This window comes from Peromyscus californicus, unplaced genomic scaffold (genome assembly GCF_007827085.1).
Source record: "Peromyscus californicus insignis strain IS unplaced genomic scaffold, ASM782708v3 Scaffold_8__1_contigs__length_139910024, whole genome shotgun sequence".
NCBI lineage: Eukaryota > Metazoa > Chordata > Mammalia > Rodentia > Cricetidae > Peromyscus > Peromyscus californicus.
Window position 1 is genome coordinate 9322675 of NW_026294606.1, and position 23729 is coordinate 9346403.

Below are 23729 nucleotides of genomic sequence, written 5' to 3' on the forward strand. Positions count from 1 at the left end.
CAACATTACAGTCTTTCCACAGTCATTGATGTTATAATCAGTTAAACAGCCTTGTAGAATGTTCACTGTAGATGTCGCTCTTTTTCTGGGAGCTTCAGTTCACATAGGTTCTCATGTAGCCCAGCCTGGCCTTAGACTTGTTAAGTAGAAGGATGACCTTGAACTTGGGGTCCTCCTTCCATCTCCAGAGTACTGGGGTTGGGTTATAGGCAAGTATTGTCATGCTTTATATAGTGCAGGGGATGGCATCCAGGATTTCATGCATACTAGACAAGCACTACCAACTGAGATACATCCTTAGCTCCTTGCCTTGTATTTCTACAAATGGTAGTTTACTATACACATTACTCTGCCCTTTTTGTTTTGCAATTCTGAGTTCATTCCCTAACTATACTCAATTTACCCGTTTATTTGATATAGGGGATGTACTGTATTAGATAAACTGTAGCTTATTCATGTAGGTTGTCTCTAACATTTTCCTATCACAAGTAGTACTGTGTTATTACCCTGAACAGAGAAAATTTCATCTACACAGTTTATTGCTTAATCCCAGCACTTGGGAGGCAGAGGCAGATGGATCTCTGAATTGGAGACTAGCCTGGTGTACAAAATCCAGGCCAGGGCTGTTGCACAAAGAAACCCTGTCTTGAAAGACAAAACAAATGGTTTGTTTGTTTATTGTGTGTGCGTGCGCTTTCCTGGGTGCACAAATGCCATAGCATGTACAAGGTCAGAAGACAACTTGCAGGGGTCAGTTTCCTTCTTCCACCATGTTAATCCTAGGGGAGATAGTCTTTGACATGAGTTGAGACAATTTCCCAGTTTATTCTCCCTCTCACCATGATATATTTAGATTTTGCTTCTGGTGACTTTCTCTAATGATACCAATCTCCATTTTGGGACATTTAGGTTTTTGCCTTAGTCTGTTTCTAATATGGCTAGATAGTGTTATATATGAAAACTTGTATCTTGTTTCTCTTCCTTTAAAACTGCTTAAAGATAGGAATTGTTATTCCCATTTTCTAGATGTAAAAATTGAGATTAAATGACTTGCTAAAAGACACAAAATTACTAAAATACAAACATCAAAATTATACTGTTAGGAGTATGAAGCTAGCACTTCATAAATCTTTATTATAAGGAAAACCAAACAAGAGAAACTCAAAAATTCTGATAACAGAAATAGCAATAGAAAACACTTGAATTATAAAACAGAATACTCTGAAAATTATAGTTGATAATGAGTTTGCAGTTATATGATGCTTTTATAGTATTCAGAAGGAATTTAGGGATGGTTTTGAGCTGTCATGTTGGTGCTGAGAACCGAACCTGGGTTCTCTGCAAGAGCAGCAAGTGTTCTTAATTGTTGAGCCATCTCTTCAGCTGCATCTTTATGGAATTACAGTAATTAAAATGAATTTTATTAAATTGCCTTGTGCAACACTTAGGGGCTGCCCATAGAGAACATTCTTCTTTAACAATCCTATCTGGTTTTTGGGATTTTGTGTGTGTGTGTGTGTGTGTGTGTGTGTGTGTGTGTGTGTGTGTGTGTGTGTGTGTTTGTATGTGTTAGAGGTTGGAGGTCAGAGATTGACATTGTCTTTATTATTTTTCACTTTACTTAAAGAAACACACTTTAAAGACATTTATGTATTTATCAACAGTGAAGGTCAGAGGACAACTTGTGGAATCAGTTCTTTTTTCAGTTGCTCGACTTCTGCTTCTCTAGCAGTACATGCTTTTAATTTTGAGCCATCTCTCTAGTTCTCTAAATCAACAAAATTCTGTTATGTGAACACTAGGTGTCAGTGCATCCTTTTGTTTCTCCAAAAAAAAAAAATTCATTGCTTAATTCAAAGAGTTGGGTGCATTATTTATTGTTGCTATATTTTAATGAAAAAGTTTTTAGAAAGTTACATTTTATTTGTGTGTGTGCATGTGAGTGTGTTTGTAGGTCAGAGGATAACTTGTGGGGAGCCAGTACTCTCCTTTTGCTGTATGAGTCCCATGGATCAGACTCGGGTTGTCAGACTTGGTAGCAAGTGCCCTTTTCTTGCTGGGCCATTGATGCTGCATTGTAGTTCAGACAGTATTGTTTGATGGCGTAACCACATTTCCAGTCAGTGTACAACTTTCCTTCCCTTTCCCCCACTCACTTCCTCCTCTCCTTTTAAATTTCATCATTTATTAGAATCATAGAGGGGCCGGGCGGTGGTGGCGCACGCCTTTAATCCCAGCACTCGGGAGGCAGAGGCCGGCAGATCTCTGTGAGTTCGAGGCCAGCCTGGGCTACCAAGTGAATTCCAGGAAAGGCGCAAAGCCACACAGAGAAACCCTGTCTCGAAAAACCAAAAAAAAAAAAAAAAAAAAGAATCATAGAGGGATCCCTTACTTATTTGGGGTATTGATAAGATGTAAGAAACCCTGAAAACTTTATTGAGTAGCTAAAGAAGCTTTTCCTGGAAGAAGTTTCATAGCCAAGGTACTTTCTCAGAAAGCCAACTTAAAGTAGCATTAGTTGCTTTCTTCATGGAACTCACTGAATATACCAGGCTAGCCTTGAACTCACAGTGATCTGCCTGCCTCTGCTTCCCAAGTGCTAGCCCATGCCTGGCCTTTGTTTTATTCTGTTTTGTTTTGGTTTCTGAGACAGGGTTTCACTGTGTAGCCTTAGCTGTCCTGGAACTCACTCTATAGACCAGCCTAGCCTTGAACTCACAGAGATATTCCTACTTCTATGTCCCTAGTGCTGAGATTAAAGGCGTGCGCCACCACCGCCCAGTCTAGATTTTTTTTTTTTTAAAGGAAGAAACTAGGACTGAGGAGAATGCTCATTTGGAACTGATTACCATATAAACTTGAGAATCTGAGTTCCATTCCAGAACCCATGAAAAATGGCTGGGTGTAGTGGCTGGCACTCACTTTTATGTCTAGTACTGGAGAGTTGGAGATGGATGGAGACCTGGGGCTAACAAGTTAACCTAGTTCACTTGGGATGCTTCAGGCAATGAGAGAGGCTGTCTTAAGAAACAAGGTGCTTGTCATCACCAGGAAAGAGGGACCTGATGACCTGAATTTGATTCTCAGAATCCAGATGGCGGAAAGTGGAAACTGACTCTTGCAACTTGCCCTTTGAACTCCTCATGTGCACTCCTTCTCCCAAAGATAAATGTAAAACAAAACAAAAATAGCAAAGAACAAGGTGGATATGGCCTGGTGTGGTAGCTTGTGCCTTTAATACCAGAAGAGAATCTCTCTGAGCTGGAGGCCAGCCTAGTCTACACATAGTGAGACTCTGTTGCAAACAAACCACAACAAAATTGAACACACTAACCCAAGGTGGCTAGCCTCTGAGGAATGACACCCAAGGTTGACCTCTGGCTTCCACGTGCACATATAAACATGCACAAAATAAATAATAACAAGGGAAGAATAGGTTCGTCTGTGTATTTAGGGTGTTTCCTGTTTCTTTACAGTCTTCCCAAGGTCTATTTGTTGAAGAAACTTCTGAAGAAGTTCTGAAGAGTTCTGAAGAAGGAAATTTTGTGCCTCCCTCACAAAGGTGAGCTTGTATTTTCTGTGGGTTTCAGGTCTCTTCCTATGGTATAGCATAAGGAAGATGAACTGCTTGAAAGAGACTACATGGAAAACTTGACAGGGAACTTTTATCTCCTTTATGCGTCAAGACTGGAAATCATTTTTTAGCTCTAAGTATGCAAATAGGCATCTCTCTCTCCCTTTTTTGTTTTTGTTTTTGTTTTTTGTTTTTCAAGACAGAATCTCTCTGTATAACAGCCCCGACTCTCCTGGAACTCTCTATGTAGACTAGGCTGGCCTCAAACTCAAAGATCTGTCTACCTCTACCTCCAAGTGCTGAGATTAAAGGTAAGCATCACCACTGCCTGGAACAAATCTGCATCTCTTAGAAGCCTAAAATATTAAGCCTGAAAGAGATCATAAAGGTTTTCTTAACCACTCTAGCCATCTTGGTATATATTTTACCTGGTTTATTTCTTGCTGTTCTCTAATTCTAGCTTCCTATACTGTTTCTTTATGGCTTATCTTCCTGTCTTCTTTCTCCTTTGGTTCTCTCTGCTTATGTTACTTTTTCCTTTTAGATTAGCATACAGATAATAGGTTTCATGTCATCTTCATGTATTTGTACAGTTGTTCTCATTCACTTTCCTCTCTCTCTGTCCTCTCTGTGTCCTCTCCCCTGGCTAGTTACACCCTTTCTTCTGGTTAGCCCATTACTTTCTCTGTTTCTCCCCTTTCTTAAAGTCTCTTCCTCCTCTCTCATGATCCCCTTATTAGTTTCATGCTCTACAAATGTACATTATCATGTATTTATTACATATTAGATTTATACTATGTGTATAATCTAGGTTTTACATATGAGAGAGCATGATATATGGTCTTTGTTTTTCTGAATCTGCTTATTTTGGTTAATGGTGACTTTGCATCCATTTTTTTCCTGCAAATGTCATGATTTCATTTTTTTCCATTGTGTATATGTATCTTGTTTGTCATTCATTGGTTGAAATCTAGGCTGATTCCATTTCTTGGTTATTGTGAATAGTGTGGCTTTAAACATGGATATGCAAGTATCTCTATGGTATGTTGACTTAGAGTTCTTCGGATGCATAGGTATAATGTGCTGGATCATATGGTAATTCTGTTCTCTATCTCTTTTTCTCTCTCTTTTTTGCTCTTGCTGTCTCTCTTTCCCTCACCCCACCTCTCTCTCTTTCTTTCCCTCCCTCCTGTCTTTCCTTTCATCCTTCTTTCTGTTTGTCTTTCTTGGAGTCTCCATATTGATAGTATTGGCTATAAAATTTAAATCTCCCTGCATCCTTACCAACATTTGTTGTTATTTGCTTTATTGATTCTGGCTCAAGTGAGATAGAATTGAAAGGCTTTTTTCTGTTTTTTTGTTTTATTTTGTTTTTTCTTTTTTTTTGGTTTTTCGAGACAGGGTTTCTCTGTGTAGATTTGCGCCTTTCCTGGAACTCACTTGATAGTCCAGGCTGGCCTCGAACTCACAGAGATCCGCCTGGCTCTGCCTCCCGACCTTTTTTCTTTCTTTTTTTGGGGGGCAGGGTCTCTTTGCATAGCTCTGGCCGTCCTGGTACTTACTATGTAGACCAGGCTAGCCTTGAACTCAAAGAGATCCACCTGCCTTTGTATTCTAAGTGCTGGGATTAAAGGCATGCATCACCATGCCTGGTGAATTGTTCCCTTTTAATATGTAGTGACGTTTATGTCTCCTGACTAATTCTGGTTTGAAGTCTACTTTATCAAATACCAGAATAACTCTACCAGCTTGCTTTGGGTGTCTGCTTGAATTTTCTATCTCTTGGCTTTTTCCTGGAGACAACAGGAGGTTGGAATAAGTCAGTCTGTGTTGTGTCTCTTTATTGGTGAATTAATGCCATTTATGTTTAAAGTTATTATAGTGAGATACTTATTAATTCCTGTAGTTTTGTTGGTTGTCTTGTGGTTGGTTGAATTACTGTTTGTTCTTTCTTCCCTATTAGTATCATGGGTTTGCTGGTTTACAGTGTTGGACATGATGGTTTCCTTCCTAGATCTCATTTGTTTGGTCATCCCTCTCCTAAAATATAATCTTTCATGTGCTCTTATAATTAAGACTGACTTTTCTTCTTTCTTTATGTATAGTATTCATCTACATATCTTCTGCTGTGCGAGCTTGGTGGTCATGAACTGCCTTAGTTTGTGCTTGTCTTGAAATGCTATTATTTTTCTGTCAGTTTTAAAAGATAGCTTTGCTAAATTTAACATTCTTGGGTGGCAGGGATTTACTTTCAGTGCTTAAAATCACATCTTCCCATGTTCCCCTGGCTTTGAGCAGTGCTGATGAGAGCCTGATACTATTGTGATGTTTTTGCCTTTGTAGGTGAGTTGATGGTTTTCCTTTACAGCTTTTAATATTGTTTCTTTGCTTTGTATTTTTTTCTTTTTTTATTTTCATGTGTATGTATTCATGTTTTTGCATATGGGTGGGTATGCACATGTGGAAGCTCATATAGTATCCCTCTTGGATCACACTTCTACCTTATTCATTGAGGCAGACTGTCTCAGTTCAACCCATAGCCTGCCAGTATAACTTGTCTTGCTAGCCAGCTAGCTCTGGGAATCCCCATCTTAGCCTTTTGAGACTGGAATTGCAGGTCACTGCCATACCCACCAAACCTTTAAGTGGGTTTCTGTGGATCCGAACTCTGGTTCTTAGACTGGTGTGTCAAGCACTTTAAATGTTTGAGTCATTTCCTTAGCCCCTACATTATATGTTTGACCTCTTGACTATAACTTGTACAGGGGTTCTTCTCTGGTCATGTCTGTGGGTGTTCTAAATGCCTCTTGTGTTTGAGAGTCCGTTTCTTTCTGTAGGTTTGGGAAATGTTCTGCTGTAGTGTCATTGAATAGTTTATGCTTTTAGTGTTCATAGTAGCTCTGTCTTCTATCATATGCCCATCATATGGATCCTTTTTTGATTGTTTTTTCGAGACAGGGTCTCATTTCATTATGTAGCCTGGCTGTCCTGAAGCTCACTATGTAGATCAGGCTGGACTTCTACTCACAGAGATCCACCTGCCTCTCTCTCTCTAGTGTTGGGACTAAAGATTTGTGCCACCATACCTGCTATCCTAGAATTCTTAGATGTTGTGGTAATGCTCATTTATTTTTTTCCTCAGTAATAATTGAATCTAGAATTAGTTTCACTTTGTCCTCTACCCTTGATATTCTTTCTTCTGCCTAGTCAAATCTACTGGTGATGCCTTCCACTTTACTTAAAAAAAATGCTTATTTTATTGTATGTGTGTGTGCCTGGGTATATGTATGTGCACTGCATATGTGCAGGAGCCTACAGAGGTAGGAAGAGACATTGAATCCCCTGAACTGGAGTTTCAAATGATGGTTGCAAGCCCTGTGGGTGCTGGGAACCCAACCCAGGTCCTCTGTAGGAGCAGTAAGTGCTCTTATCTACTGAGCCATCTTTCCAGCACCTCTACTTCATTTTTTATTCATAAGCTTTTCAATTCCTTCCTTCCTCCCTCTCTTTCTTCCTCCCTCCCTTCCTCTTCTTTCTTTTGTTTCTCTCCTTCCCTCCTCTCCTTCTCTTTCCTTTACTTCCTCTCTCCCTTCCTTTCAAAAATCTCTGAATTTCTCCTCTTTGTGGCTTTTGTATCCATATTGATGATTTTTTTCATTGATTTTGCTGTTTTTTCCCCTCCATGCTGCTGACTTTCCATTCCTGGATTAAATCTGCTTTGTTTGTGTGCTATGTTAGATCATAGGTCATTTTTACCAGAAAACACTTGAGCGCTTCATTGTACATTTCCATAGTTGAGGATTATAGTCTTTTGGAGGAGTTGTGTTGTCCTGACTTTCTATGTTTTTTGCATTTCATTGTTACAATTTATGTGTCTGTTGGATTGGTTAGCTCTTCTGGATTTTAGAGGTAGATCTTATTGAACAGCCTACTCTTTTTTTTTTTGTATCTTTTTTTTTTATTAAGAAAATTTTTCCATTTGTTTTACACACCAATCAAAGATCCCCCTCTTTCCTCTTCCTGCCCCCACAGCCTCCATCTCCCAATCCACCCCCTACTCCCCTCCATAAGAAGGCAAGGCCTCCCATGAGGAGGCACATCCAGTAGAGGCAAGTCCAAGCCCCTCCCCCTGCCTCAAGGCTCTTGAAGGTATATACTCAGGAGGAAACACACTGCTATAGCAGCAATACCATCAAACTATATGAGACATAGAAATGCAGATAAATCAATTACAGTTCACTAATGTATAATCACCAATGACAATATAGCTGAAAATGCCATATTGTAGAATGTGGTATAAAGTTAATTATTCTTTAAAGTAAGTGTGGAAATAGCAAGAGAATAAGGAGACTGGAGAAGGGGAGAAAATGGGAGAACAAAATTAAATAGATGGAAGGAAAAATAAGAAATGGAGTAGAGGGTTGGGGATTTAGCTCAGTAGTTTTTGGGGGGTGGGGAGAGACAAGAGCATGAGAGTAAGAAAGAAAGCATCACTGAATAGAAGAGTTCAAAAGCAAATTTTAATAAATGTAGAATGAGGAGTAAAAAAATAAAAATATAAGAATATTAGAAAGTCAATAAGGTAAACTCAAGAGATTAAATGTAGAGAGCCGGAGGAAAAGAAGGAATCACTGGGCAAAAAACAAAACAAAACAACAGAAAAAGTGAAGAAGAAAGCTAGGCACTGGTGGTGCATGCCTTTAATCTAGCTCTTCCCAGGCAGAGGCAGGCCAGTCTGCATAATAAGTTCTAGGCCAGTTAAGGCTACACATTGAGATCCTATCTTAAGAAACTAGGGAAAAGTTTTTTCCTAAATGGAAAAGAATGGATAAACAAAATTAGATATATATTTGAAGAGAAATAGCAAGTAAAGACATTAAAAAAATTTAATACAATACAAAAACAAAACAAGAACCTTTACTAGGGAGGCAGAAATTGGAGGATCTTTGTGAGTTTGAGTCCAGCCTGGTCTACATAGATTTTTAGACATGTAGGCCTACATGAAGAAACCCTATCTCAAAAAGCAAAACAAAACAAAAAAAATCCTGGATAATAGGGCTCAGTGGCTCAGTGGGTGCTTACTGCACTAGCCTGATAACCTGAGTTTGATTTCCAGACATTGTAGTAGAAGGAGTGCTGTGGGATGGTCTGTATGTCAAATGTGTTGCTGATTGGTCAATAAATAAATCACTGATTGGCCCGTGGCCAGGCAGGAAGTATAGGTGGGACAAGGAGGAGAATAGAGCTGGGAAGTGGAAGGCTGAGTCAGGGAGACACTGCCAGCTGCCGTCAGGACAAGGAAGATGTAAAGTACCGGTAAGCCACAAGCCACGTGGCAAGGTATACATTAATAGAAATGGATTAATTTAAGCTGTAAGAACAGTTAGCAAGAAGCCTGCCACGGCCATACAGTTTGTAACCAAAATAAGTCTCTGTGTTTACTTGGTCGGGTTTGAGTGGCTGTGGGACTGGCAGGTGAGAGAGATTTGTCCTGACTGTGGGCCAGGCAGGAAAACTCCAGCTACAAAGGAGAGTACAGACTCAGAAAAACTGTCCTCTGATCCCCATGCCTGTGCATGTATACACACACACACACACACACACACACACACACACACACACACACACACACTAAACAATTTTAAATCCTCCTAAGCATGGAGGGAGAAAAAAATCACACACATAAATACAGAATATGTAGATCAGGCTGGCCTTGAACTCACAGAGATCCGCCTGCCTCTGTCTCCCAAGTGCTGGGGATTAAAGGTGTGCATCACCGCCGCCCAGCTCTAGTTAGTGTCTTATTTGATACTATAGCTATCTATGTATTTGCATTACCTCTTCCATTTTTAAAAATTTTATTTATTTTTATTTTTATGTGCATTGGCACTTTGCCTGAATATATATCTATGTCAGAGTGTCAGATTTTGGAGTTACAGAGAATTGTGAGCTGCCCTGTGGGTGTTGGGAATTGAACGCAAGTCTTCTGGAAGAGCAGTCAGTGAGTGCTTTTAACCATTGAGCCATCGCTGTTACCCTGCTTCCTCTATTCTTGATGATTAGTTGATGGGGTTACTTTCCCAATCTTTTTTTCTTTAATAATAGATAATGGTTAATTGGTTATTAACTGGGTCAGGTTTCCAACCACTTTCCCCCTTTGTCTGACAGTTTGTTTGGGGATTTCTCAAGAGTTGATCTTTGTATTGAATGGCTGTTATCTCTCATATGGCCCAGTTGCCATTACTAGAATTTAGGTAGTGGTCTTTGTTAAGCATTTGGTGGCTAGTACTAGGTGTTTATCCCTAAGCTGAAGAATATGGAGTTGGTTTGATTCTTCTGCTGTTAAGACACTTTTGGAAATGTTTTAAACTGGAGTTGGTGTTCTGCTCTCTGTAGGCCTCTCTGTTTTATTGTGGTAAGCCTGTGTAGAGCAGATGTAGGTTTTAATAAATGATTGTATGCTTTGTCACCAGGAGGGAGTTGAAATCACATACAATGTGGTTTGACTTCAAATTGATTAGCCCATTTTATAAATGTCAGCAAATTGTCTTGTGATGGACTTTTTGAATAGAGCCCTAATGTTACATGCAGAGTAAAACTGTGTCTGGCTTGGGTTTATAACAAATGCTCTAAAATGTTTTATTTAGGGAGAGAAATCACTTGTGGTTTCCTGTCATGATTTAGTTATTTATCATGAGTCTCAGTGGTGGCTATTGTCTCTTCTCTGTGGCTCTTGGTTGATGAGAGGATTTGTGTTTTTAAGTGTCTTCTTGCATACTTGATCAAACTAATCATAAAACTCTGTGAAGCATGAGGGGACTGTTTCAGATGCTCAGATCTCTCAGCCATGTGTTCTGATGTCAGAAAGAGATCACACTCCATGAAAAAACAGGCAGGAAAAAACAGAAGGCTAGATAAGAGAAGCTATTCATAATTAAGTTTTTCCCAGAAGAGGTAGTCAACTTGTGTGGGCAGATTTTTGCTGTAGGACACTTTGGGATTTTATTTTATTTTTGTAGCTTGGAAAGCTATATCTTGAGATAAAGAGAACTTTAACGTAAGGTGAGGAAAAACTGCTGTGCTGTCAGGAGAATCTCCATGTTTTCTGAGTTTTTATGTCTCTTGCCTCCAGAAGCTTTAACTGGTAGCCAGACTGCAAAATACCTTTGACATTTTTATACTGTAGTATAATTTTTGTCTTCTCTGATAGTCACTGGTAGTTCTTACCCTTTAAACCTTCTGTGGAGACTACAAAAGGGTGCTTCTTTTCATTCAGTGGTTTCACTGGAACCAAAGTTGTAAGCGTGCTTATTTTCCCTATTTCTGGCCTACTTGGACTGTAGACTCCTTGCTTTCTGATTGTGATGTTGTACAGGATGTGTCAGTTCACTTGTGGCTTTGTAAACGACCCCACTATTGCTTGTGGACCTGTGCTCCACTTTCTTCTATGAGGAAGGAGTTCACTTACATTTGGTTCTGTTTCAGCATTGCAGCTTTGACCAGTAAGAGAAGTTTAGTCCTTATGCCAGAAGGTTCTGCAGAGGAAATCACTGTTTGTCCTGGTAAGCAAACCATGACTTCACTGAATTTCTGATATTACTTACCTACCTTTTCATTCCTACTAAATTTTTTGACTATTCAAACCATTCTCAGGAGGATTATGTGTGATTTATGTGCGTGTGTGTTTATTGCTAGTATATATACACATATATGCTCACATACATGTTTCTAGTGGACACAGGTGCTGAGGGCCACAGGATATGCAGTGAGAAACTCAGCCTTCACAAAAGTGCCAACCCACCAGAGACAAGGTGTAGCTGGAAATTTCTCCAGTTCCACCCGGCCCCATGGTCCCACAGCTGCTTATAAAATAATCACTCAGAGGCTTATATTAACTGCAAACTGTATGGCCTATGGCTTCAGCTTCTTGCTAGTTAGCTCTTTCATCTTAAATTAACCCATTTCTATAAATCTATGTGTTGCCACATGGCTGTGGTGTTACTGATCTGCTGACACATCTTGTTGCTCCTTCAGTAGCAGGCTTGAGTCTCTCTTGACTACACTCTTCTTTCTGTATCTGCTTGGATTTCCCACCTGGCTGTAAGCTTTCTTGTCATAGGCCAAAACAGCTTTATTTATTATCCAGTGGTAGCCACACATATTCACAGTGTACAGAAAGATATCCCACAGCACCAAGGACTCTGATGGAGGTCTAAACCAAGGAACGTAAGACTTCTTAGCGTTAACTGCTTTTTGGATGATTTGACTGTTTCCTGCTATAGATCTCCCATGTGAAGCCATAAGCTTTCTTCCATCATTACAATTTTGGGATCTATTCCCATGGCATAGCAGTTCTTTGATTATTTACTGGGCATAATTTCTCCCATGTGCTGGGTAGTACCCGCCTCCACACCCCCCGCGCCACACACACTCCGTAGGGCAGTCATGTAGTCAATAACCTTGGTTCCCACAGCCTAATCTCCACCCCCTTCTCTGAGACAGATGTTAAAAGCTAGCTCCCTACGATTATCTCCCATTTGGCAGGACACATAGTTAGGAAAGGAGTCTTTCAAATAGATCACATTTGGAACCTGCAGAGATAAAGAAACATCCAATCTCTTTAACTGCAATTTCCAGAGACTTGCCCTTGTTTTGTATATGTATAAAACTAAAAACTTTGGAGACTCAGGGTAGAACGAGAGAGAAGAGAAGATGGAGAAAATAAAGAGACATGGACAGAGGAATCATGGTGTGAGATTTATTCCGATACCCTGCTAGATTCCTTTGTTGGTTTGTAGAGCGTTTCTCCAACCCTGAGAGAAAGCTTTTAGGGCAAGACCCTAATAGCTTTGTTACACAGGTTCTGATTATCACCCTTATTTTCTGCTTGGGGGTAATTTGGTTTTGAGATTAATTGGCTTTTTTGTCTGCTCACTTGCCTACCATGTGATCTGAAGAAGCAACAAGTATCAAGAATAATCCTTACTTAGCGAATTCAGAGCCAAGTTAGGCTGTTCTCAAGTCACCTTCATTATTAAGCAAAGCCCTTTAGTAGTTAGTTTGATACTGCCGTTTGAGGTTTTATGAATTCAGGAACTGAATTTTTTTGTGCAGTTTTGTGGCTGGCATAGTTTTAATTATAGACAAGATCTGGTTAAATGCTTTAGTTTATAATTATAAAAATGGAGATATATACTTTGCTTAGGCATAAGACATACTAATTCAGAGTTTTATGTGGATGGATTTAGATATGTAAAACGATATAAAATGAACTAAAATAGCCACTGTCTAAGGGAACTCTTTGATGAGTCATTGTATGATATGAATAATTATTTTGCTAAATGAACCATTTTTACTTTCTGAAGAATTTGTTTTGCTGGTCTTCCTTCCTTCCTTCCTTCCTTCCTTTTTCTTAAAAGTGGAGCCCATTGTATTACTCAGGACTCTCATTCATGTGATATTAAGGAACTACCTACTAATATTGAAACTCACTGGAAAACAAGTAGTGTACAAATGTTACTCAGAGTCATATTTGGGTTCCTTTAGAACACACGTAGCCTGTCAGAGTATTCATAGTTTTCTTCTTTTAATTTCTTCAATTTTTTTTCCCTACAAAGACTAAAACTTAGTTAACATGTACTCTAGGAAAAATCCTATAAATACTTTAAAACACTTGGCAGCCTATCAAAAAGGTTTTTTATTGTTTTAAGAATGTAAGTAGTGTTGGTTTTTAATGAAAGTGTTTTCTTAATACATTTGAAATGTATTTGGATTACTGCCTAATGATACCTACTAAGAGACTCCATTAACAAAGTGCTCTGATTTTGGCAAGGGCACTTAAGAATGTGGTGCTGTCTTTGTGAAAAGAAAACTATCCCCTTTTCTGTCTGGAACTGTTGAATTTTGCCATCCTTCTGGGAAGTCACTCAATCTACCTGTTTGAGATGCTGGCATATGATGTCATTGTGGCATCTTTCAGAAAAAACCTGCAAATATAATGATTGTCAAAGTCTTAGCTAATAGATTTTAATTTTTACATGTATGTAAAGGGGTGTGAGATAGGTCATAAAACTAAAACGGGGACCATGGGAGAGCAAAAAGATTTCTTAAGGAAAATTAAGGTAATAGAATATACATGAAAATGCAAATAGGAAGGGTATGAGTAGTGGAGGGGGCATGGGGAAGGAGTGAGGGAGGAGGGTCATAAAAATAAGTATTGAGTTCCAGGAAAGGCACAAAGCTATACAGAGAAACCCTGTCTTGAAAAACCAAAAAAAAAAAAAAAAAAAAAAAAAGTTTATATAAAATGTGATAGTAAAAACCATTGTTTTGTATACTAATTAAAAAAATAAACAGAAAGTCCTAGGGGCTGAAGACATGGTTTGGCAGTTAGCAGTACTGTCTACTCTTCCAGAGAACCCAGGTTTGAATCTTAGCACCGACATGGAAGTGGTTTAGGTCAGCAAACAATTGGATTTAACCTCTAAGCTAATGGTAGGGAGTCATGATCATAAAAGCTACCTAACTTCACTTAGGAAGAGCTTACTGTTCCCCTCTCTTATTAGCTAGCACTGTTTGTATGTGTATGGAGTGTGTGCACCATATGCATGCAGTTCCCATGGAGACCAGAAGAGGGGACTGGATTCCCAGGAACTGTTGTTACAGATAGTTGTGAGCCACCATATGGGAGTTAAGTCCATGTTCTCTAGAAGAGCACCAGTACTCTTAACCACTGAGCCTCAAGATTAATTTGACTCATGGTTTCAGGGTAGTCAGTATTGCTTATCTCCATGCACTTGAGCAGAACATAAACATGGTGGGAATGTGTGGCAGAGAAGCATCTTTACCTTGTGCTGTTATATAAGAACCTGTGAAAAGAGAAAAACAGAAAGACTTAAGATATTGTCCTAAGGATGTAATTATCAGTGGCCGATACTTTTCAACTAGGCCTCACCTCTTCCCTTTTACTGTCTCTCAATAAAGCCATCATTGTGAATCCCCAAGAGATGACTCCATTAACTGGGTCAGAGCCCTCAGGATCTAACTGTCTTAGGAACTGCAGTCACATACATGCCCATCTGTACTTTACTAATCTAGGTTTCTTAAATCAATCAAATTGACAATCAAGTCTGTCACAGGATGGTACTAGCATTGTTTGGGGAGTGATTCTTATCTTTGAACAATATATTTGGTGATAAGCTCTTTCAGGGAAATTTAACACAGAAGATTTTGCAGTTTAAGAATTGTGAGCCTCTTACTACCAGAGTGGATAAAGTGTGTGTGTCTGTCCAATTTTGCACTATAGTTTATAATATAAATGTGTTTAATCCTTAATCATTCTGAAGATAGTTTAGAATCTTATAGATTGTTTATTTGCCCAATGTTGACTATTCATTGTATGTGTGAAGCATGAAAGTGTCAGAGGTATAGAGTAAAACAACCGAGAACTTAACAAGGTTTACCTTCTGAGATATATTTTTTATTTTAGTTATGGTTATAATAAGCAAACATTGGGGCTAGAGAGATGGCTCAGAGGTTAAGAGCACTGAGTGTTCCTCTTAAGTACTCCACAAGTACCCACATGGCTTCACCATAAGTACCCACATGGCTTACAATCATGTCTAACAACAGTTCTAGGGGGTCCATTTCTCTCTTCCAGCCTCCATGGCCAGCAGACATGCATGTGGTGCCCAGATATATATGCAGACAAATATAAAAGAAGGAAATAAAATTTAAAACATTAAAAAAAAAAAAAGGAAAAGTAAACGCCATAGACTGTTTCTTTTAAACAACAGACATTTATTTCTCAAAGTTTTATTTCTGAGACATTTATTTCTGGAGGCTGGGGAGTCCAAGATCAAAGCACAGACAGACTCAGTGTCTAGTGAGAACCCACTTTCTGGTTCATGGACGTACCCTCTTACTATGTCCTTACATGGGAGACAGAATGAGAGCCCTCTCTGGAGTTCTGATACAGGGTACTAAGCCCATCCTTTTTATTTCTCCACTCTTATGACCTGGCTACTTCCCAAAGACCTCCCACTTCCTCTTACCATCATTGGGAGTACAATTTCATCATAAAGTTGGAATGGAACATAGGCATTGAGTTTACAGCATTTCTTTACCAGATTTGTTGTCATTTTAAATACAGTTGTCGTTCTCTTGTTATATTGATAGGTGTCTAGAATTCCTAGTTAGCCAACTTCAAATAAATCTTTTTATTAGTTCACCCCCTGACCCCCCACCAAACTTTTCCCAAACTTCTTTTTTTTTAAGATTAGTAAATATTTTAGGCTCTTTAGGTTAGATATTTTGTTAAAGCTATTATTCATCTCTGTTTCACTGCAAAAGCAGCCATAGACAATATGTAGCTGAATGAATATGGCTGTGTTCTAATAGGGCCTTATTTACAAAACCAGGCAGCTGGCCAGATTGGGCCCAGAAGGTATCTATAGTTTTCTGCTCCTGATTTACACTATATCTCTGTGTTAGTAATAGATAGTGGTAGTACAATGCCTGGGACTTGTTATTCCATCAGTACGTTCACCTAATAGATATTGCTTAAAGAACATATTAAAGAATGGCATATCTTTGTGTAGAATGCATAGTCTTATTTTTTGTCCTACTTTCTGTTTTCCCTATTCATCCTTTTAACCTTAGAGCTAATATAGGCAGTTTTTGGTTTCTGTTGAAATCAGTAGATTTTGAGACTAGGACTACAGTGAAATGAGCCAAATGGATTAACTGGTAAGTAGATAAGCAAACTGTGATGTATTCATTTAGTAGAGTACTACTTACCAGAAAAAAGGGATGTACCATTGATATGTCTGACAACATGGCTGCCTCTCAGTTACATGATACTAAGTAAAAGATGACACCAAATCACTGTGTGATTTTTTTTTTTAAACCTTTTTTAAAGACAGGTCTCATTATGTTGTCCCAGGTTTGAACTTGAATTCTCTTAGCCTCCTGAATAGCTAGGATTACAGGTGTGTGCCGCTGTGACATCTGGCTGATTCCATTTAGGTGATTCTAGGAAAGACAAAATGGTAGGAGTATATAGTAGATTTGTACAATTGACTTCAGAAGGGTATAGGAGGATTTTAATAGGATGCTGGAAACATATTTTCTTTATTGTGGTAGTTACATGATATGTATTAGTCAAAACCCATCAAATTACAAACTGAAAAATTGGTGAATTCTGTTGTGTGTAAATTATGTTACAGTAAAGCTTCAAGAAGAAACAAACTAGGTCTATATTGTCAGTTTAGCATTATCATACCCTAAACTTTAGAGAAATGGAAATTAATGGTATTTACTTTTTTTTAAAAAATTACAGAGTCACAGTTAAGTTCCCCTGAGCCCCTTGACCTCAATAGAGAAGACTCTCCAGATAGCAGCGAGATCCCCATTGAAGTTAAAATGACAGTGAATGATAAGCAGGTGAATACTCTTCTCTATGATTTTTGTCATTCATTTGTTTATGTTGTTGCTCTTCTGTGTGATACAATGTTCACCTCAGCCTGAAAGATTTTGGTGGTATAGAGTTTTAGCTTTGGGGACACTTAATCTCAGAGAGAAATTTTTATAATTAAAATTATCATTTCAGCACTGTTTGTAAAAATATCACTATTTTTTGTTTGTTTATTTTAATTTTGATATTTGAGACAGGGTCTCTCTACATAGCTCTGGTTGTTCTGGAACTCACTCTGTAGACTAGGCTGGCCTCAAACTCATAGACATCCACTTGCCTCTGCCTCCTGAGTGCTGGGATTAAAGGTGTGCATCACCACACCTGGCCACTTAACCATTTCTTTAGTACTTTTACTATCTCTGTTAGAGATGGGGAAAGAAAGATTTAGAATGCTTACATGATTTGCACTAGTTGATGTTACTTTTAATTATAGAACTAGAACCTGAACATAGATTTGTCTCTAAATCTATAGGGACATTTTCCATTACATACAGATAAGTAGAAGAAATGAACAATGGGGGGGGCAGGAATCACTGTGTAACAAACTTATTATTCAACCTTAATTTATAAATGTTATAGGAAATACAAAGGGAAGACAATACGTGAATCTTTAATTGCATCGTTAACTGTCCCTGACCACACATGGCCATAGCCATAAAGTTGAAATTCTTAGAGTAACCCAGGCATGGTGGCACAGCCCTTTAATCCTAGCACTAGAGAGACAGAGGCAGGTTTATCTCTGAATTTGAGGCAGCCTGGTCTACACAGTGAGTTTCAGGACAGTCAGGGCTATACAGAAATCGTGACTCAAAAAAAAAAAAAATTCTTAGAGTATATTTTTTCTTTTGAATGCATACACCTGTGTGTACTCATATGGAGACCAGAGGTTGATATCTTCCTCAGTCAATCTCTACCTTACTTTCTGAGATAAGGTCTTTCACTGAATCTGGAGCTCACCCATTTTGGCTAATCTGGCTAGCCAGCAAGCCCCTGGGTTCTTCAAATCCCTGCTTCCTGCACCTCTGTTTCTTTTCCCTCCCTGTCCCTCTATTGAAGGAGTTACAGGTGTGCACAACTGGCTTTTCTTTGATTGCTCAGTGTCTAAACTCAGGTCCTCAGACTTGAGTAGAAGGAACTTTACCACTGAGCCATCTCTCCAGCCCCTTTACTGTATGTATTTTTCATTTTGGATTTAACCAAGTAATTTCTCGGAATTCTGTTGCTGTAAAAAGCAGTTTGAGGATTGAATAAATTCTTATAGAAATAAAAATTTTGCTTATATTTATGTTTATGGTCCTGAACACTTTAACAGAGACTTAATTTTTTCATTCCTTTTTATACTGTGAAGGGTTTTTTGGGAACAATTTTCACAGTAGATGTTAGATCCTTTCCTAGTCTCTGCACTGCAGGTAATTGGCTAGAAACTCTGCTTTCATGAATCATACACAGGTTTCTTGGAACCTGGTGTGTCACAAATGAAAGACTGGGATTTCCTCGTGCCAGTGCAGGAAGAATTAGCCTCTGTAGCAGATCTACTGAGGATAGATCCTAATAGATAATATCAAAATGGCCTCTGTTTTCTGTTTTTTGTTTTCCCTCAGAGAAGATCAGAACCTTCTAAATGGGAATCAGGGAACAATGTTAGTAATATAGTTATCCTAACATGCAGAAGAAGCCCTACAAGCCTTTAGTTATCAAGGCTGCTTTCTTATCATCCATCACTACAAAGGATACTGTTCTTGGGGCCAAAGAACATAAACCCGATTTAGAATTTATAATGTGCATTCTGCACTGCTGCATATCAAATGAGTGCTTTTCACTGTTGCTGTTTGATTATGTCTGTGTATGCCTGTAAGTAATCTTAGAGGTTTCCTGGGATCTCTCTGTCTCTGCCTCCTGAGTGTTGGGATTAAAGCCATGTACCATACCTTGTTTTTTGAGACAGGTTCAGTGGAGCTTTTCAATTTTGATAGGCTGGCTGGCTGGTTACTGAGCCTTAGTATTTGCTTGTCTCTGCCTCCCCAGTGCTGAGATTACAAGCATGTGCCACTATGCCCAGCTTTTTACTTGGGTGCTGGGGATCAAGGGATTCTTTTGATTTTTTGAGGCAGGGTTTCTCTGGGGAATCCTAGCTGTCCTGGAACTCTCTGTGTAGACCAGGCTCGCCTTGAACTCAGAGATCCTGCCTGCCTCTGCCTCTTGAGTGCTAGGATTAAGGGTATGTACTACCACCGTCTGGCTCCCCAAATACATTTTTCAAAACTGAGTTTCTTAGAATATTAAATTAGACAGACTATAAAACATATAGCTGATCTGGCACAAGTAGAAGTATGTATATAGAAATAGTTTTTCTGCTTTGAAAGTTTTATGACTGTTCAGTGATATTAGCTTGTTAACGGGGGTAATTGTTTGGTAGCACTGATTTATGCAGAGCAACCTTGTTATAACTGCAGTCTCTCTTGATCATTTCTTACACTAGTTAGTTTTTCTCTGGAAATGGTGGAATAATGTTTTCTCAATATTGTGTGTTGTGCCCTGGGCGAGAGACCCCCGAAGAGACCACCAGAGACATGAACTCACTGAATTGCAAAAGCAAGGTTTATTGAAGCAGTTCAAGCTACGGCAGGGACCTTGTCAAGCCATCCAACACAGTAGAAGCTGGAGGAGGTGCCCACACTTCTGCAAGCTCAGGTTTCAAAGGCAAAAACCATGAGGTTACATCATTTAGCGGCGCTAGTATGGGTACAATTCTGATTGGCTCAAGTTTCAGGGGCTTTTCAGAATTTCTGTGTTATCTTACTTTGTAGTTTTAACCTGTTGTTTGTCAAACTTTATAGACTACCTCCGGCATTGGGGCATTCTATGGTTAATCAATTGCTACTATATAGTCCTTCAAACATTGTGACTTTGTACCTTTGACCATCTCCGGCATTGGGGCATTCTGTGGTTAATCAGTTGTTACCAGATGGCTCTTCAAACATCCTGACTTTGTCCTGGGACCTATGTCAGCAGCTCTGAGAATTTTGAAACTCAGGCCTGTTTCAAGCTGTGTGAGGGGCTTGCTTGAAATGGGGGTGCTTTGGTTCTTCATTGTGCTTGAGAATTTTCTTGAGGTGCATTGTCATATGTATATCATATGTCACTCTGTTCTCAGGTGAGATATGAGAAGTTGTTCCAAGCCAAACAAATAGTTTAGTAAGTTTTTATGTGAATAAAGAGTCATATAGAGCCCAGTGTGGTGGCACACACCTTTGGGAGGCAGGCAGATCTCTTGAGTTCAAGGTGATCTACATAGTGAGGTCCAGATAGCCAGTGCTATGTAGGGAGGCCCTGTTTCAAAAAACCAAACCAAACCAAACCAAACCAACCCACCCCCCAAAAAAAGTCATATGGTAAGAAGGGTCGAAATGAACAGCTTTCTAAGCTGCTTATAAGCCAGGTAGGAGAGGGTGAAGGACTTGGTGATTTGTAGGGTATGTCTTTATTTTCACTGGGCTTATTTGTTGGGTGACATTTCTTTTGAAGTCAGAAGTTTAGGCTACAAGAGTTTTCCAATTTTTTTACATAGTGACATGATATTGTCATCTATAAATGTATTAAGTGGCATTCACAGCTCTCCTGGGATCAGGCTTTCTTTTGGGCTGCCAACCAGCTCCCAAATCATGACACAGAGACAACTTATGAATGCTCAGCCTTACCTTATACTTGTCTCACTAGCTCTTATAATTTATATTAACCTGTTTCTCTTCATCTACATTTTTGCCTTGGGGCTTTTTTTACCTTTCTTTCTGTATGTCCTACTCCATGTCTGACTGGCTGGCGGCTGCCTAACTGGCTCATCCCGGGTGTCTCCCTCTCTTTCTCTTTTGTTCTCTCTTGTTTTCTCAAGCTTAGATTCCTCCTCCTGCTTATTCTCCCTGCCCACCAGCCCCACCTATCCCTCTTCTGCCTAGCTATTGCCTGTTCAGCTTTTTATTAGACCAATCAGGTGCCTTAGGCAGACAAAGTAACACATCTTTACATCATTAAACAAATGCAGCATAAACAAATGTAACATACCTTTACATAGTTAAAGTAATATTCTGCAACATAAACAAATATAACACATCTTTGCCTAGTTAAAGTAATACTCCACAACACCCTAGAGCTACAGATTGGATATACCTACAAGGGATTACAATTCTGTGTCTGAGTACTACTTTTGATATCTCATTGGGTAGTATTTTTACTTATTTATTTATTTTACACTGTGTGTGTGTGTGTGTGTGTGTGTGTGTGTGTGTGTGTGTGTGTGTGTGTGTGTGTGTGTGTGAAGGTCAGACAACAACTTGCAGGAGGTAGTTCTCTCCATCCATGTAGGTTCTAGGGGTTGAACTCAAGTCATCAGAGTTGGTGTCAAACACCTTTACTCACTGAACCATCTTGCCTCTATGATATTTTAAAACAAGAAACAGCTCTGTAGACACCAAATCTGATCATCTACATAGTCCTAATAAAAGTTGTTTTACGCCTTGTAATTCCTTTCTAATAGTTAATATTTAAATAGACTTTTTTTAGTGGTATTGGGGGGAAATGTCTTATTTTTAAGAATTTTCAGAAATATTCTGAGTTTTGTAGAATGTAGTTAGAAGTCATTTCAATCACAGTGAGACAATAATAGACTCCTTTCTCTTAAATACATTAGTAGTTATATTCATTATATTTTGTAAAACAGTGGATGAGTACAAAGCAATGTAGTGTTTTGTTTTGTTTTTTCCACACAGTTTCTTTGTGTAGCCTTGGCTGTCCTGGAACTCACAAAAGTTCACCTGTTTCTGCCTCCCAAGTGCTGGGATTAAAGTCATGTACCACTGCTGGGTCAATACAGTGTTTTTTTGTGAGCACTGGTGATACTCTTTTTGTATCACATCTTTGTGCTTAGTGAACTTTAGAATGCCAAGCAGCTTCTCAGTAATCACTAACCTTCAGTAACTCAAGACTGCTTGCAAATGAGGGTGTATTTGCTTCCTCTTTTTGCTCAAATAGCTTGATTTGTACAACATAGGAATTTCTTAGAACATCTGTGAACAGTAGAACTTAGATTTGTAAGAAGCTCAGTGACTAACCTTGGAATAGTATCATCTAAAACTTTCAGACCCACTTTAATTTCTTGACTTCCTACACAATAATCAGTTTGGGCCAGCAAAATGGCTCAGCAGGTACAAGTGCTTGCTGTTCAGGCTTGATGACCTGAGTTTGATTCCTGAAATCCATATTAAAGACTGGATGATGCACATCCACAATCCTAGTACTCCTAAATCAAGATTGGGGGTAGAGACAGGAGAACTGCTTGGAAGCTTGAGAGCTGACTAGTTTCGTGTCAACTGACACAGCTACAGTCACCTAAAAGGAGGAAACTTCAATTAAGAAAATGCCTCCAGAAGACTGGGCTATAGGCAAGCCTGTAGGGCATTTTCTTAATTAGTAATTGATATGGGAGGGCCTAGTCCATGATGGGTGGTTCCAGCCCTAGGCTGGTGGTCCTAGATTCTGTAAGAAAGAAGACTGAGCAAGTCATGATGAGAAAGCCAGTAAGCAGCTCTCCTCCCTGGCCTCTGCATTGGCTCCTGCCTCCAGGTTCTTGACCTGTTAGAGTTCCTGCCCTGTCTTTGATGGTAAAATGTGATATGGACTTATAAGTAAAATAAACTCTTTCCTTCCTTTTTTTTTTTTTTTTTTTGGTTTTTTGAGACAGGGTTTCTCCTTGTAGTTTTGGTGTCTGTCCTGGATCTTGTGTTGTTGCCTTGTAGACCAGGCTGGCCTCGAACTCACAGAGATCCACTTGGTTCTCCTTCCTGAGTGCTGGGATTAAAGGTGTGTGCCACTGCCACCATGCCCCATGTTGCTTTTGGTTATGGTGTTTCATCACAGCAAGAGAAACCCTAAGACAGCCAGCTTGCCTGGAATACAAAGTATGGTAGAAACAAAAGAGACCTTACCTTAACTAGGTAGAAGGAGAGAACCAACTCCCTAACTTCCACATATATACTATGTAGCATGGACAGACGGACACACACACACACACACACACACACACACACACACACACACACACACACACACACACGAGACAAACAAACCAACCAAACCACATAAATACCAAATAAGCAAAATTTAAAAACTACCAGTGCAAGATACTGGCAACTATAGGAGCAAGAGAGAAGACCTAAGAGGCTTTAGTAAAATTGATTGTCTTAACTAATGACTTCTTTAGGCCTTTAAATACTTAAGTCTTTGCCTTCAATCCTTGATTTTGAATCTGGTATAAACTGATAGGTATTTTTTCTTTTCAAGTAAATGAAATGTGGATGTATTTTGTTCTTTGGGGGAAAAGATATAAGTTAAAGCTGTTACTTTAAAATTGCTCTTTGCTATGCTCTTTAGGTTGATAATGGTGAGAGAGAAGATAGTGAGAAAGCAAATCCCACTCCTGCATTCTCCTCTAGTACCCGGGTGTCCTGCCCACTGTGTGACCAAGACTTTCCTCCTGCAAAGATTGAACAACATGCCATGTACTGCAATGGTCTGATGGAGCAGGAAACAGGTAAAAACTCAACAGGATGGCCTAACTTATTGGGTTTTTTTTTTGAGATAGGGTTTCACCATGTATAATCTTGGTTGGTCTGGAACTCATTATGTAGA

At 39.1% G+C, this 23729-nt stretch overlaps 1 protein-coding gene across 7 annotated transcripts in view; it reads left to right on the forward strand.

The window, feature by feature from the left end:
* The window catches only part of Uimc1 (ubiquitin interaction motif containing 1), an 85452-nt gene that overhangs the window by 28282 nt on the left and 33441 nt on the right, over positions 1 to 23729 (forward strand). For all 7 annotated transcript variants that reach the window (XM_052727457.1, XM_052727455.1, XM_052727459.1 and 4 more), the window contains 4 exons: positions 3477 to 3562; positions 11060 to 11136; positions 16914 to 17017; positions 23472 to 23631. In XM_052727457.1, coding sequence (XP_052583417.1) covers positions 3477 to 3562; positions 11060 to 11136; positions 16914 to 17017; positions 23472 to 23631 — 427 coding nt within the window. The remainder of the gene's footprint in view (positions 1 to 3476; positions 3563 to 11059; positions 11137 to 16913; positions 17018 to 23471; positions 23632 to 23729) is intronic.